General features: G+C 34.1%; 2 protein-coding genes and 1 long non-coding RNA gene across 3 annotated transcripts in view; all 3 read right to left on the bottom strand.

The window, feature by feature from the left end:
* Positions 1-73: 73 nt before the first annotated feature.
* LOC140790364 (uncharacterized) lies at positions 74-488 on the bottom strand. The gene is made up of 2 exons (XR_012109390.1): positions 359-488; positions 74-288 (listed from the first exon to the last, which is right to left on the bottom strand). It is a non-coding gene; the product is annotated as an uncharacterized lncRNA (long non-coding RNA).
* A 591-nt stretch (positions 489-1,079) lies between these two features.
* LOC140790362 (uncharacterized) lies at positions 1,080-11,878 on the bottom strand. Its single transcript, XM_073140414.1, has 18 exons — positions 11,607-11,878; positions 10,560-10,775; positions 9,286-9,381; positions 8,874-8,926; positions 8,346-8,442; positions 7,741-7,814; positions 7,036-7,153; positions 6,645-6,755; positions 5,054-5,130; positions 4,514-4,580; positions 4,127-4,192; positions 3,525-3,632; positions 3,277-3,407; positions 3,107-3,173; positions 2,902-2,969; positions 2,744-2,828; positions 1,766-1,836; positions 1,080-1,684 (listed from the first exon to the last, which is right to left on the bottom strand). Exons 1-18 carry the CDS (start codon positions 11,754-11,756, stop codon positions 1,318-1,320), a joined length of 2,022 nt encoding a protein of 673 aa, XP_072996515.1. The 5' UTR covers positions 11,757-11,878; the 3' UTR covers positions 1,080-1,317.
* Positions 11,879-15,044: 3,166 nt separating this feature from the next.
* LOC140791193 (ABC transporter G family member 5-like) overlaps positions 15,045-15,575 on the bottom strand; it is a 2,570-nt gene continuing 2,039 nt past the window's right edge. Inside the window, exon 3 of the mRNA XM_073141607.1 lies at positions 15,045-15,071. Within this exon, the coding sequence (XP_072997708.1) occupies positions 15,045-15,071 (27 nt within the window). The remainder of the gene's footprint in view (positions 15,072-15,575) is intronic.

Raw genomic sequence — 15,575 nt, 5'->3', positions numbered from 1 at the left:
CCCCGTAGAAATTAATATCTTTATTTTTTTGTTAATACAAATTAATATCTTTTACAGTGTAAAAGTGTATAACTTTAGGAAAAGAAAAGTTTAAAACTTTTTTTTTTTAAAAAAAAAAAACCCTTTTCACTAGGGTCTGTGACTCTGGTCATCCATCCCCCGAAAGCCCTCCGACACAACTAGGTGGGGAACCTATAGCTCAGTGAAAAAGAAACACTCCATTGCAAACCTCGAGGTCCACTTTGCCAGCACTTTTATGCACTGAAATAAAGATCCAATCTCCCCAATCTGAAGCAAATTTGAAACCTCTGCAAATTGGGAAAAAGAGAAGAAGAAAAAAAAAAAGGGAAGGGGCCACCTGCTCCTATCCACGTGAAGGTGTGCAATTCAGGGCAGGATCTGGTAGCGACCTTTCATGACATCGAAGTAATGGAGGGCTCTGCTATCTTGTCGCATTTTCCTCCATTTCTGACCTACTGAAGCTGTAGAGATATAATAAGCCACACAGATGAGGTCAACTGAAGTGGTTTGACTAAAGTGTAGTCTTGGTAACATCTTCCACTAAGTTAGTGTAGTACCTTTAGATATTTGCAGATTGACTGACTCCATTTTAATGTGCATTTGCAAAAGACCACCTCTCCACTCTCCCCTTTCTTCACCTTTACAGAGAAAAAAAGAACATAGGAAGAGCATTTAACTAGAAAAAGTACAATATAGTTAAAGTATCACTTATCAATGAGTAGTAGTTGATTTTTCCTAAATGTACCTGAAAAAAGAAACTGATATATATATATATGTCAGACGAGATCCTTTCTAATCATTGCTTCTTGGCCATTGATGGTGGTGGAAAGAGAAGCGTTGATGTTTCTGAATAGTTGCAATACCTGCAGGGAAAAGCAAGGTGGGGTTAGCATCTTTGCAATACCCCGAGGTGAACCGCCTCCCTGTGCATCTCGCCCACTATACACTCTCAGGATAAATGTAGTACCAGACACACCTCAGCTCATTGTGCTGCTGCATGTACACACTCCCGTGGAGATCATGTTAATGTGGCTGGCATTTTAATTACCTGATACCTCTTTGTCGATATGTAACTTTTGATAAACACAAATCAACAAAATGTAACTCTTACTACAGAGAAGTTGTTCATCTGCCGCAACAATAGGTACAGGAGAAGTCCAAGAAAAGAAACAATGTACACCATTTAATAATTTACAATTTCCCCAGACCAATGCTTCAAAGCAAATGCTAGATGTTGATTGTATGCAATAGGTCCAAGATAAATATATATATATATATATATCCCAGCAGCGCAGCCTATAACTTTTTGTTTGATTCTGATCTCAGTTCCTCTTCGAGTTCGTCGAATTCCCAGCCACTGATCTCATCGGCTGAGTAGTCTTTGCTTACTTTCCCGAATTCTAACTCCAGCTTTGCGAGTTCGGATTCTGGATCCAGATGTTGTTCTGGTGTCAATGGAGATGGCTTCGGAGACTCGAGCCCTCTGGAATTAGAGGGAGCAGGGGCTTCAACAGTGTAAGATGAACCTGTACTTGATCCCTCTTGTGCAGTTATTTTTTCTTTAGGAATCTCGATACCCAGTGTTGGTCTTTCAATAGAATCAAATTCTCCTCTTATCTTCTCAATGGCAGCAATTAGTTCTTCGACCTCAGGATCACCCTTTCTGCATGAATAGCAAGCAGCAGTCTAGCTTGCATAAGCTATAAGGTTACAAGAAATAGAAAATGACCTTAGAAGACAATACCTAGATATTTTCTGTTGTTCATCAAGAAAAAGCTTCTTCATGCGATCTACCACGCTGAATGCAGTTATGATCTGTAAGAATCAAATATAAGACAAGATAGAGTTAACTTGCAAAAAATGAGCGACTGATTAACAACTTCATCAAGACCTTCCACATTCTAAAAAAGAAACAAGAGAAACAGTGCAATAGGTGACATATTAACTGCCTAGTTCCTATCTAAAGAAACCCAATATGCTCTATGAACAATAGGTGATGTTTTAAATGCAAGCAAAGGATAAGAATTGTACAAGGACAACTACCTGTAGTCACATAGCAGCTCTAAAATATATCTGAGTCACTATAACCTAATTTTTCTCTTACTTTCTACCCTTTTCTCCGATCAATCATCTCCAACATATTCAACAAACAATCCAGATCTACTTTATCTTGGACATTGCATCTATCTTCATGTCTAAGTATATCTAGTATGTGACTTGCTTTCATTTTCAACTCATGTGAAATATCAATTTAAGATACAATTAGCAAACTCAGAGATGTTTAGCAAACTCAACTTATGTGGAGTTTATTTTTCTTGAATCTTCAAAAATTAGGTCTCGCTGGCTTGCTTAAAGGTGCAGAAAATCATCTAAATGTAACATATAGCAGCAAGGATAATGAGCTGCCAGCACAACTTTGTGCCGGATTAACACAAGAGATGTCGGGCAGCTGGGACAGGCATGGCATAAAAATATAAGGTTTGTTGGCAGTTAGATACTACATTTAGGTTGATGCAAGCCAAGAAAACCCCACTAAGTCCCCCTATGGTCGTGGGAAATTGAGAATATTCTAGAGGAGAGAAGTATGCCGACTTTTTGTCTAGGGATTTGTCCTGAGATGTTCTATAAAGCCAAAATATGTTATAAGAGGTAGCAGCCATTAATTATTGCAGTAAGTAGCATGTAGGAAGACCAAAGAAAAAGAGAAGCTACAAAAAGGTACCTTTTTTTCAGTTTCCAAATACTCCTCCTCAAGAAATTTCTGTGGGTTTGACTTTTTAGATATATCGTTATCTTCATCCTCCAACCTGAAAAATGTGTCGGAAGAAATTTTAAGAAAAAGTTCATCGAAATGACATTAAACAGGCATAGTTTTACTACCTTTCACTGAATATTTTTAAGTTATCCACAAAAATCCTGATGCGACCAACAGAAGCACTCAGTAGTTCCTACGCAAGAAACAGAATGCAACCAACAAGAAACAATGGAAGCATTAGGCTTGTGAGCAAATTATTCTTCTGCAGATCTAAAGCTTGAAGTTTGAAGTTGGAACAAAATAACTTGAATACTACTGAAGATGCAGTACCTTGCATGCAGAAAGGTGATGCTTGATCAACTTGACAAAACATTCTCTGCATTTCTCCAGCTCATCACTTCAACAGTAACAATTCAAATGTAATTATTATCTTTGTAATAGTGAAAGTAACTCATGGATCTAATCACAATGTAATTATTATCTTCAGGGATAGAACATACTTTGTTTGCTTCTGCTTCAATTCTCTGTACAAGGACTGGAGCTGCCAGGTATCCTCCAAAAAGTTGATCCATGTATGAACAATTTCAGATTCTACTTTACATGAAGCAACAGATCTTGAAAGCTCATCCTCCTACAGTTGGAGAAAGAGAAAAACAAATGAAGGCTCAAGCACTTTAAGAACTTGAAAGATAAGAGTTGCACATTCTAAGTAACTGTTGTACAAAGGATTGAGAGAATAATTTGAAACCTTTGCTTTCAAATGTAATACAATTCGGTTACTTGCTTCATCAAATTGGTCCCTCTCCTCCCGTGTTTTGTTAAGCCGTGCAATGGCTGCAGCCAAAGAAATGTTGACCTGCACAGCAAACTCCATCTTCAAGAAAGAGCTCATATAACATCTTTGAAAGAACAAATGAAATGGCTCACCCATCTTAAGAACTTATGATCTATATAAGCTAATGAAGCTTGCACATAACAATGTCTCTGTCATCTACTCTTAAAATATAGCCTCCTATTACTGCTACACCCTTCACCACTCATATCAAATCTATTGAATTTTCTTTTCTGATTGTGTGCGTGTGTGGTGGTGATTGGTGGGCAGGGTGGTGGGTTGTTTGCTTGTCGGAAAACTTGAAAGCAAATCTGTAATTAAAGGGTAATAAACGGAAAAAAGAAACCCAACACATCATATATTATTACATGGGTCCTCAATAAGGCAAAATCAGTTTGACAATGGCTAAAGTAGAGTGGTCAGTATCATATTGCTCTATGAAGCTCAAATGTACCTAAAAAAGGAGACAACAATAGGCAATAAATCTTTCATGAAAGTGCAATCACCAAAAGTTTTACCTTCTTCAGTTCAGCCTCAAGTTGATCTCTTTGCTTCTCCAGTTCAGCAATCTCAGCCTCCAATTCCTTGTTGGATACAAAAATATTTTATTATTTTATCAATAATGTACTAAGTTAAGAATCAAATATATAACAAAAGCCACTCAAATCCAATGCTGCAAGAAGTTAATTATAGTTGCTTATTAATAATTTACAAGAACTACATCATTTAAGATAGTAATATATTCTTGTCATCGTTAGTATTGCATTTCTTCACAATCTAAGATCATCATAAAAGGTAGATCAGAGCTCTAGAATTCTGTGTGCTAATCTATTGATAATGCTCGCGATAGTTTCAATTCCAGAATACTAAACCATGTTTAAGTAAGAGTTCTACCAGCAATTTACCTTCTCATGTCCACTAACTTCATTGGCTTTGGCTACACGAAAATTGAGAGCTTCTTCTTTCTGATTCCTGGATTTAGTTAATAATCAAAGCGAACTCAGTTTTTATCTAACTCTAAAAAAAGAAGTGTGATTTAGAAGTTTTGATAAAGAATATTCAGAAGAAGTGCAGCTCAGATGGACATAAAGGCAAGCACAAAAATATTTAGCAATTAAAAAAGATGAACATCCTTAACATTCTGGACAAGGGGAAACAACAAAACTTTCAAAGTATAAACATCTTCTAAATAATGCCAAGATTTCATGCCATTAATCTAAAATAAGCGATGTCTAACTTAACAAAAATGACACCCCAGTCAAATCTAAAATATTGATCTCAACAAGAAGCATATTCACCAGAATCACCGCAGTTTATCCAGACATAGAATTAATTAATAGCTACCTCGTGTGATTATTTGGTAGATCATCTTTCAAATGCATGCCCAAAAGTTCCACAAAAAATAGAAGATCGTTGAAAAAGTAAATTGGCAAAAAATTTTAAACCTGTGATCTAAAATACGCTTTTCTGCCTTTGACGAAGAATTTGAGAGAGATTCTGCTAGAACCTTCAACTTATCAACCTGAAAATATTCATATAAGAACATCGCAAAAGAATAGCATTAATAGGCTTTTTTTTTCTTCTACATTGTGAGCTAAATGTAAATGTGAAACAACAAATTTTGATAATACTTGCAATGAAGGCAAATAAGAAACAAACTTAACAAATAGAGTTGGTAGGTAAAGTATTTTTATAGCAAAGAATCATCTCAAAGAAACATCCCAGCTGCTTGTTTTCCTTTTGCAACTAAATTGGGATAAGCTGTCTCACGTTTATGCAAAGTATCATGCAATAAAAGGACAAATGCACTTTCATGAAAAAAGAAGGGATCTTAACAAGATACAATGGCAAATGCTAATTTGTAAAGAAAGAGCAAGAGATGAATCAACTGGTTGCATGTAGAAGAGTATAACCATTCAGGATGAGATAAGGTCTGAAATGTTTCATATCAAACAACCTAGCCTGTTAGAAGTGTAATTACAACCACTGTTACACAAAAATTAGGTATTCAGAGTGTACAGTCAACATGATTTTTTGCCCTCTTCTGGTTGACTCTATGTGATAAGGTTCAACAGGCCATTTGATTTCCAACAATAAAATCATATATCTGCATGAAACGAAGAAAGAAAGTTCCACATGATGTGACCAATATTTCACCTCCACTCTTCAATTATTTAATCTTTAGGATTGGTAGGGAAGAAAAAATAGGTGTATTTGGAACCTCATAAAATATCCCAACCTGGGTCCTCTCTCCCCCCATACTTAAATTATCCTTTGCCAAATCAGATGTGCAAGGCATTAATTAATTGTTTTAGTTCTTGTGTAGGAACCCTCTTGTTCTAGTTCCCCACTTTTCAAATTGCAAAATTGTCTTGAAAAAGACCCTTTATCCATCAGTGTCCAATATAGATAATGCTCAAAACTCTCTAACAAAAGTCAAGAAGATAGTTGTACACCAACACTGTTATTCTCTCCTTTAACATCAGAGGGGAACATCCCATGTTGTAACTTATGGAGATTGAAATGCTATGCTTATAAATCAATGGAGATTAGACACAATTATCATGTCACGTGTTCTCATATTAGGATGTGCAGCATAAAGGCACAAATAAACAAGTGACAAGATATATGAAGAGCCCAATTTTTCCAAAGAGTATCATATAAAGAAAGTAATGAAAAGCACTAATTTGAGCCCATACAGCTAACACTTAATCCCACAAGGAAGAAGGAAAGAACCCCTTCTGGACTAGCCGACCATGGGAGCATCTAGCATGCCTGAGGGTTCAATCTCAAGTAGAGACGTCTCAAGACTCTCAACGCAAAATATGCTCATAAAAGAATGGAAACTTGCAGTTGATAAGCTTCCTCAAATAAGAAAACAGAAATGACCAATAAAATCATGAGGCTAAAGGAGATCATATGCCGCATTACCTAAATTAGCAACAAAACATAGTGTATGAGAACATGTGGCGTGATAACAGTGTGGAGGATTTGACAACTGTCTCTCTTAACATAGAAAAGAAAAGAAAAGCACACCTTCTGGGAATGGATCTCTAATGAGTCCCCACTACTTATGGATTTCTTTTTCAATATAAGTGCCTCCATTGTAGAGCATAGCCGAACTTCAATAAGTGCTTCTTTAAGATCCTACAAGATCAGATAGAAAAACATGTTACTCAGGCACCTAATGAAATTTTAACCATCACAATTCTGCGGTCTATATTTCTTTTACAAGGGCATCTATTATAGCTGAAAGAACTAAGAGCTACCAAGTTAGACAACCCCTTATGTGAATCCTATGTCACAACATTGTCGATTGGAGGTCTGATGCCTATATTTCTTTTACAAGGCATCTATTATAGCTGAATGAACTAGAGCTACTGAGATGATTGACATGACTAAATAAGAGTTTCAGGCTAAATCTCACCTCCTCTGTGGCAATAGTAACCTTTTCAGAAACTTTATCATGATCTTCTTTAGAAGGAACTTGCAGTGCCTCCATTCCATACACCTTTTCCCCCAATCTTTCTGTTTCAGCATCTAACCTGGAGAAAAATATGGATCGTTTATTCTGGTTCAGCACCTCAAATGGGATTACTATGTTTTCTTTTTTGACTAAAGTGTATGAACATCCATGTGAGATTCAGAGGAGAAAAGAACAATAAACATTGTGAAGAAGGAACTGATAAATGTATAATACAATTACAAGTTGGAAGATTTACTTGGCAAATTGGCACCACCAGCCAATTAAGTACCTCTAATAAAGTTTACTGAATCCATTGGAAATTAAATTTATGTGAACTATCACATGCTTAATATACATGACAAATTCCAAATTAAGGTGTACTCAAGATAATAGAACTTCAATTTCAGTAGGAAATCAGCATCTTGTTTGTCAAATTACTATAATGTTGTGACATATGCAGTGTTATTGACTTATTTCTTAACATATTTCCTTCCGGTGATCACATTCTTTGCATTATCCAACTATATGTCTTTACTTGCATGCATATTCAAAGACATATTCCATCCCTGATTTCCTCTACAAGTCAAATGAACCAGTAGCTAAAATCATGGAATAATCTCAAGCAAGGCATGATCAACAAGAACTCAAGTTAATTTAACTGATAACCTTGCTAGATCAGCGTTTATTTTTAGCCCTGAAATGGCACCTTGAGCAAACTGAAGTAGCTCTTCATGCTTCACCTGAAAATAGAAATACATTGTTGTCACTACTAGTCTAGTACACGAAAATTCTACATGTAAATGCTCATAAACTTGTTTATCTTAGTCAATATTTTCATCCTAGACAATTTCTTAGTAAAGATTCAAGCATAGAAAGAATATCAACAACAAGAAGACTAAATGGAGTGTCAAAGTAAAGATATCACCATTCTTATATCATATAGAACAAAAGGCGCCATATGACAAAGTAATAATCAAAGGACTAAGCCATGTCATAAAGATTACTTTTCAAGTGACATGCTTATTGACAAACTACTCACAACAGATGGCTGTGAGCATAACAATCCAGTCGCAATTGACAAACTATTTTACACCAATTTGGCACCAATTGCTTTTTTCACAACGGATTCAGATAGAAGAAAAGTATCTAAATATGATGAACTTTAAACTGATTTAAATGCTATTAGATTCTATTACTGCATCAAACAAAAATATATGAAATGTTAAAAAGAAATCATAATGAAAGAAAATTGGTCAGCCAGGAAATATTACCAAGACTTCTTCTTGGTAATTTGAGAATACTTTTGCTAAGTCTTGTATGCTACTCATAATTGCATTGTGAACTTCTTTCCCTCCTGTGAGGCAAAGTCTACAAAAACAACAAACGTTAAGAGGCAAAATTCATCAGAACATATATTTGTTTGGATTAACTGATAATGAACATATAAATACAATTACTAGACTCTGATATACAATAGAAGAGTTGCAGGGGCCACATTAAATTAACTTCATGCACTAATATATAGTTGAATTAATCAACCTCATTTTACGATACGAAAATGAAAAACTACAAAAATGGATAGGTCACCACATAATGGCCTACATAAACAATTTAGCTGGAATATCAAATGGAAGTTCCCTCATTTGTTTTTCAATATATTGAAGTTGTGCAAAAGCAAGAAATTTTCATCTCATTACTGCGAACTGAAACTGCTCCTACAAAAGTTTCCAGAAAATATCTGTTGAAGATGGAAATAGTAGAATAAGAGATGATATGTTTCTATTGGTTAGCAGGCTCGCCTGAAAATTTCCAAGAGCAGTGAAACTTCTTCCTCATTTGGAGCTTCCAGAATCTGAGTCATAAAAAAGAGTCAACCTATGCTTAACCTCCATGATCAGCAAAAACAAATGGCAAAGGAAATGTAATGTAGATAATGCCTCCCAATTTTCCAAAATGGAGTACTATATAGTTATATCTTCAACAAAGGCCACTAGGATGATATAAAATGGTAAAATTCCAATTTATAGACTGTTCTGTAAAAGGCCTAAACTGCTAACTATATTGCACAAAATGTTTGATTTCCTGGGGAAACATATATAACGAGAACATAACCTAATGTCCCAAGTCCAAAATACTTAAGTAGAACTGAGCAAATCATTTTTACATAGCAACAGACATTTGCTACCAAAAGAGATGGGTACAGGAACTCACCATGGTCAATGTAATACCTTCAAGTGCTTGGCTATGTAGGAACACTTCATGAAAGTTCATTGGCTCACCCCCAATATCAGAATCAAAGAACAAATCCTGTACGGAACAATTGAATATAAAATTAAGAAAAATATTGATAATCCAGTGTCATTTAAACTATCATAAACATTTAGTAAAGCATCGACCAAGCTTCCTAAAACTAGCCCAAATAGTCAAATCTAGCAAAATTTCTCACCTCTAGAGCGATATGACAAGTTCCCACATAATAATGAAATTTACCAGCATACCACAGTAGGTCCAATTAACATCAAAATTTCCGAAAAAAAATCAACTGACATCAACTCAAATGTCTAATTAGCAAAACTGCAAAATCACCAAATAAGGAGGATATCATGCAATAGCACTTTTTTTCTTCCAAACCATGGCGTGAAATTTTGCACACCTTTCTCATGACCTGCTGTAAATAAGGCATATTAAGGGGCCCGTTGGTTTCAGGCATTTCAAAATGCAACATCTATAGAATTAAATGAGAAACCAATACAAACAAAAGTCTTCTATCATCTTATCTTTTCTTTCCATTCAAGGTTGAGAGAATTGTGTTTTGAGATTCACTTAATCGAAGTGGATGTCAAAATGTTGCGTGTGAGCTCATCTTAGCCATTGGAAAGGATATTTCATGGGATTTATAAACTAAAAAATGGTTTTCATATTGCATTTTATATGTGCAGATGCAATTTTTCTAAATACATGAAACCAAACGGCCCTAAGTTGTTTCAGAATGTTCCAACAACTGCATTTGAGAACGCATAAGCTCTAACCTTGCTATGAAATAATAAAAATGAGTATTTTTTTTTCTTATTTTCTTAGATATGCAGATAGCAACTATTTCGCTACTAGGCATCACTAGTCTCTGGATCAGACATTAGTTAATGCACATAGCCACTTCTTGTCTTGGAAGCATAGACAGTAGTCACTCTGCTACCAGGCATTACTAGTCTTACTTTACGTCACACTCACAGCATTCAATACATTATTACATTATGGACACTAATTACTTTAACTCTGTTGTCAGTTAAGTTGTGAACTTCAAGATAATAAAGGAGAAGTTGCAGCATATCGCATGCTTTATTCTTAAGTTCTTTGATCAAAAGCTCTAACTGGATCCTGCTAACTTTGTCATGAAGTGTATCAACCAAGAAAGAGGTCACTTGTTTGTGGGAATCAAAAAATTCAAAACACTGACATGGCAGGTAAAAATCAATGAAGAAGATAACCAGGGGAGCATTTCTAGGAGATGTATTGGGCTCATCAGAAGGTTGGCCTTGTTCTAAAATTTTGTCATCAATTGAACCTCCAGATGCTCTCTCAGTTTCTTTTAGAGCCATCAACCAACGCCTTAATAGTTGAACTCTTTCCGCCCCTCTGCAAGAAACAGCAGCCTCTTCTAATCTTTTCACAGTGCTCTTGAAGCTTTTATAATTCCTAATACCCTGCAAAGTATGGAAATGGGAATTCAATTCAGCATAGAGACTGAGACACTAAAACATATTGCATGAATTAAGAAACTTCTTCGCCTATCAAAATTGATCTTAACAAACTCCATTACCAATTATCCCAAAAATATTTGTTGACATAAATATTGATCAATAATTTGTCATAAGTAAACAAATAAATCTCTATCATTGATAACTTGTACTTCTTGACACAAAAAGAACCACATAATAGAACACTGCATTTTAAATAGACTCAGAATCAAGAAGTTTCCCATGAAAGGTGAATGCCCAGGATGATATATCCCGGTCTGAACCTTGAGTGGTGGTCGCTGCACCAATTGACATGAATACGAGCGATCTAAGATTCACAGAATACTTTCACAATCCCGAAGGAAAAAGGAAAGGGGAGACTTTTAGGAGAACAAAATTTGTGGAACTTGGCAATCATTATCAGCAGATGAAATAGATTAAGAAGTGCATAAATCGTATCCTCCTTACAAGATATTTGACCTAAAATACTATGTAGAAACGAATTCACGAACATGAAACACGTTTATGGCAACATGCATTTGAATTCCTATAAGGGATCGTTCGAGAAACGTCCTGCAAGAAACGAGACCCCTTAATACTACCAAAACGAGCTCACAAACAAGAAACTACCTTCTATGCGACGTGCATTTGAATTCGTATTCGGAATATTCAAGAAACGAGACCCACTCATACTATCAAAACGAGCTCACGAATAAGGAAACACCTTTTAGGGCAGCACGCATTCGAATTCGTATTAGGGATTAATCAAGAAACGCAGTGCTCTGAGGAGAATTTTACCATTCTATCTTGAAAGATCTTGGCGCCGCCGACTACGGCCTGGCCAGCGTGGTGGACGACGGTGTCGGCATAGTTCTTGACCGTGCGGGTGAGGTTGTTCCTGCCGCCAACCTCGACGGCCTTGTTCACGGCGGTCCGCAGCCACGACATCGACGAGAACCTACCTAATCGACGCCCAAACCGAAAGAGGAGGAGAGATTTTCTTTTGGGAGAGAGGGGAGAGATTGGAAGGGTAGGAGGGAGAGGAAGGAGAAGAAAAGGTCAGCGAATTCGCATTGCGTTTATACCCTTCTAAACTTTGTTATTTACGCACAGACGCCCTTCTCTTCGTAAATGTGACATTTGGCACTTACGTCCCTTGAAAATCGAAATCTTTGTTTTCTTGCCAAGAAATCCCTCACCTTATATATATATATATATTATATATTGAATTTTTAGCATTTCTTATTTGCGCGTAGGCCCTTATCAAGTTTCATATTTACATAGATACCGCTCAAAAATATTTGACTTTAATATAAATAATTAAATATCCCTTAAGCCCGTAAATCCAACAATCAATTAAAATTTAATTAACTTTAGATAATAAATTAAACATTTTAGAGTAAATTTGGGCCAAATTGGTCCTCTATATGAGAAGGCCCAAAAAATTGGATTCTTGGATTCTTTCAAGAACAAATCATGTTATCTTTCCCAGAGATGATCTCAATTATGATGACAATCATAAGGTTACTTGTAGAGAAGAGAGATTTAGTTGTTGGTAATAATGAGATTGGACTAATTAATATATTCATTTTATATATCAAATGCACATATTTTTATAATAAAGTACAAAATCTTAGCATACATAGTTAAAAGGGTCTATAAACAAAATAATTTAAATATTTGTGTAATAATTATTCTAAGGCAAATATTACATCTTACTCATTAGTAACTTTTAAACCATTGTCATATGAAAAAAAAAATAATTAAAAGAAAATAAAACCATTTGCATAAAGTATTTTGATACAAAGTAGTCATCAATCATAGCAACATGGGATCCAATTCCTTCCTCTCTCTTTTTTTTTTCCTTCTTGGATTAGGTACAGACTTATCTTATTATCTAATATTATTTTAGATATTATCTCTCATCTCCCTTTCACACCCACCATCTAGTTTTCGTAAGAGGATGGAATTCTAGTCCACATAACCGCGTATGGTGTAACGTTGCTTTCATCCCCATCTTACAATTACTCCAATCTTTTTCTTCTCTTTGCCACCTTTCTATCTATTAGCCTAAACTTAATTATTTTTCTAGAGATAAGTGAAAACTTAAGTAGTGTTATAAATAAATATTAATACCGTTAAGATTTAAACTCAAGTGATCTCATATAATCTGAGCTTTTTTTTTTATCAACTGAACTCTATTCTATTAGGCATGATAACGTTTTATTCATGTATATATATCTTGTTGTGTGTGTGAATTATCTGTATATATTGTTAATATCTTGTGATCGGAATAACTGGACTATATACTCTATAATTTATAAATGTGATAGGGCGGATGTCTGTGTTTCTTTTAATCAAGGTTTGTTTTATAAGCAGATGTAATAACACTTTTGCTCATAAATTTATCGGCCTAGCTATTCATTACTTTTGGATTCGAATTGTAACTTTGTATGGGTGTAACCTAATCAGATTTAGTCTTGTATGTATAAAGATTGGATTTATATTCGTTGAAATTTTTGAATTCGGATTTCTCACAAATAACTAGTATACTATGAATAAAAAAAATACAATAGTCTTATTCTAAAGCAATAAATTATAACTTTAAACACTCAATTATGATAGTTTAGTAGCTAAAAAATAGAGCAAAATATGATAACTATCTCACTAAAAATAGCACAAGTTTAAGCAAACATTACAAAGTAAGAAGATCATTTTTCAAGTAATTCAAAATGTTTATTTACATAATTTAAATACGGGACTATATAAGCATCCATCGCCTACAAATTGAAAAATAAATTATAAATATCATTCGAAGCTTCTGTGGATATGTAGCCAAGATACGATCTGAATTCGATCTGATTCAATAATACTCGAATCCGATCGGTCTATTCAATGGATTGAAAAATTGCAATCTAAATCCGAGCAAATTCAAAGAATTTGGATCTTGCTACACTTCTTTATAACTTTGAATTTGAATGATATATCTCAGTCTATGGACTTATGTGTATATATATATATATATATATAACAATTGGTTTGGGCTGTTTGGCATTTTATTCTAGATGGGTTAATATTGGCACACAGCTGCTACCAGGCTAGCTAATAGATCCAAGCACCAATTGACTTACTTGATTGATATCAGATAACAACTAGTCATCCACTGCACTGCAATACATGACCACTTTGATTCTTGAATAGAATTGAGAGATGGAAATGGACCCATTGCTATTTTGTCATCACAATATATCATAATATAGCAAAAGAAATATTTATAATACCAGAGACTAATAGTGCTGCTGATTGGTTTGCAAATTAATATTATAGTTCGAAGATATTATTCGGGTGCAAATAATTCGTATTCTTTTGCCTCTTGATTTAATGGAATTTTTTTTTCTTTGTGAACATGATAGTTAACAAATGTAAACTTATTTTTATGTACATTATGAGTCTATTATCTAATAGTTTAAGATTTTAAGTTGGTAATTTATATACTATCTAACATTTCAAATTAAATAAGGTGAAGAGCAATTCGGAAATTAAAATGAAGTTATGTAGATTTCAAATCCTTGATGAAAAAAAATTATTTTAAAATAATTATGATTGACTTTGAACATAATCGACAAAATATTTCCATCATCCTTTTTCTATGTTTTTTGTTTTTACGTTCACATTTAACTACCATTGAAGAACGTGCAAGATAAACCTAGCACTAAGTGGTTGCAATTATCTTAAACAATTGAAATATTTATATTAGGAATTAAATTTTCAATCAATAGGATTTTAGATATTTTAATAGTTTAAAAGAATTAGAATACCGGGATGATACCCTAGTGTCACTAAGGAGGTTGCATCGTCGACTCTAACTCTAAGCAAATTAAAGAGAAAATTATTTGATGGTATGGATCGACGACTCTAATTTGATGGCTTTAATGGAGCATGCAATTGTTTGATAAAGCTTAGATTATACGACTTAATATATTGATTAAATTTTAATAATGTTTAAATATTTTTGTATTAATTATTTGTTTAACCCATATCAATTTTTAGACTTTTGAATAATTAAAAAAATAAGGTCAAAAGTTTTATCAATCAAGAATTAAAAGAGATTTTTTATTAAAAAAATACCTTGACCTACGCTTATTTATTATTAATTCTTTCCTTTATTTGTATCTAAAACTGCCCGAGAAAATTAATGAGAACTTTGGCCTCTGACATGCCGAGCATAAGTTTAGGTCAATTTTGCTTCATATTGTGAATAACCTACTTACGTAACATTAAAAAGATTAAATAAACTTACCATAGAACATAGTAGCCCTCAGCACGTATTTTGATGCCAAAAATTATGATTGATTATATATATATATATATACAAAATAGTTGTTCTAGACGTGGCTAGACGTGGCTTGACGTGGCTTCTTATAATTGTCTCATTAAATAAAGTAAAAGATAACGTAAATTATTCTATTACCATAATGAATAATGCAATATCTAGCAAATATTTTCATGAATCTATAAGCTCAATTATTCAGCAGATTTTTTTCTTTTCTTTTTCAATATAGCATGAGAAAAGAAACCTTCTGAAACTTTAGCAAAATCCATAAGTTATCCTCAAAATTTATCGAATAGTAATATTTACAGGATAATATTTATAAAATAGCAAAAATATCTTCGTATGATTTAATCGTCATTTTACTCTCTATAAATAATAATTCCTAGATTTATACGATAGATTCCCAATAGTATCCAATTTTATCGATGATTGAA

Source organism: Typha latifolia, chromosome 6 (assembly GCF_019914945.1).
Source record: "Typha latifolia isolate L0001 chromosome 6, TyphaL0001v2, whole genome shotgun sequence".
NCBI lineage: Eukaryota > Viridiplantae > Streptophyta > Magnoliopsida > Poales > Typhaceae > Typha > Typha latifolia.
The sequence above is the reverse complement of the archived record's forward strand: the minus strand, read 5'-3'. Positions and strand labels throughout refer to the sequence as shown.

Coding starts and splice junctions, on each gene's coding strand:
- LOC140790362 (XM_073140414.1), bottom strand. CDS start 11,756: ATGTCGTGGCTGCGGACCGCCGTGAACAAGGCCGTCGAGGTTGGCGGC. Junction 8,443..8,873: donor CTGCTCTTGGAAATTTTCAG/GCGAGCCTGCTA, acceptor TTGTTTTTGTAG/ACTTTGCCTCACAGGAGGGA. Junction 3,408..3,524: donor TATTACATTTGAAAGCAAAG/GTTTCAAATTAT, acceptor CTCCAACTGTAG/GAGGATGAGCTTTCAAGATC.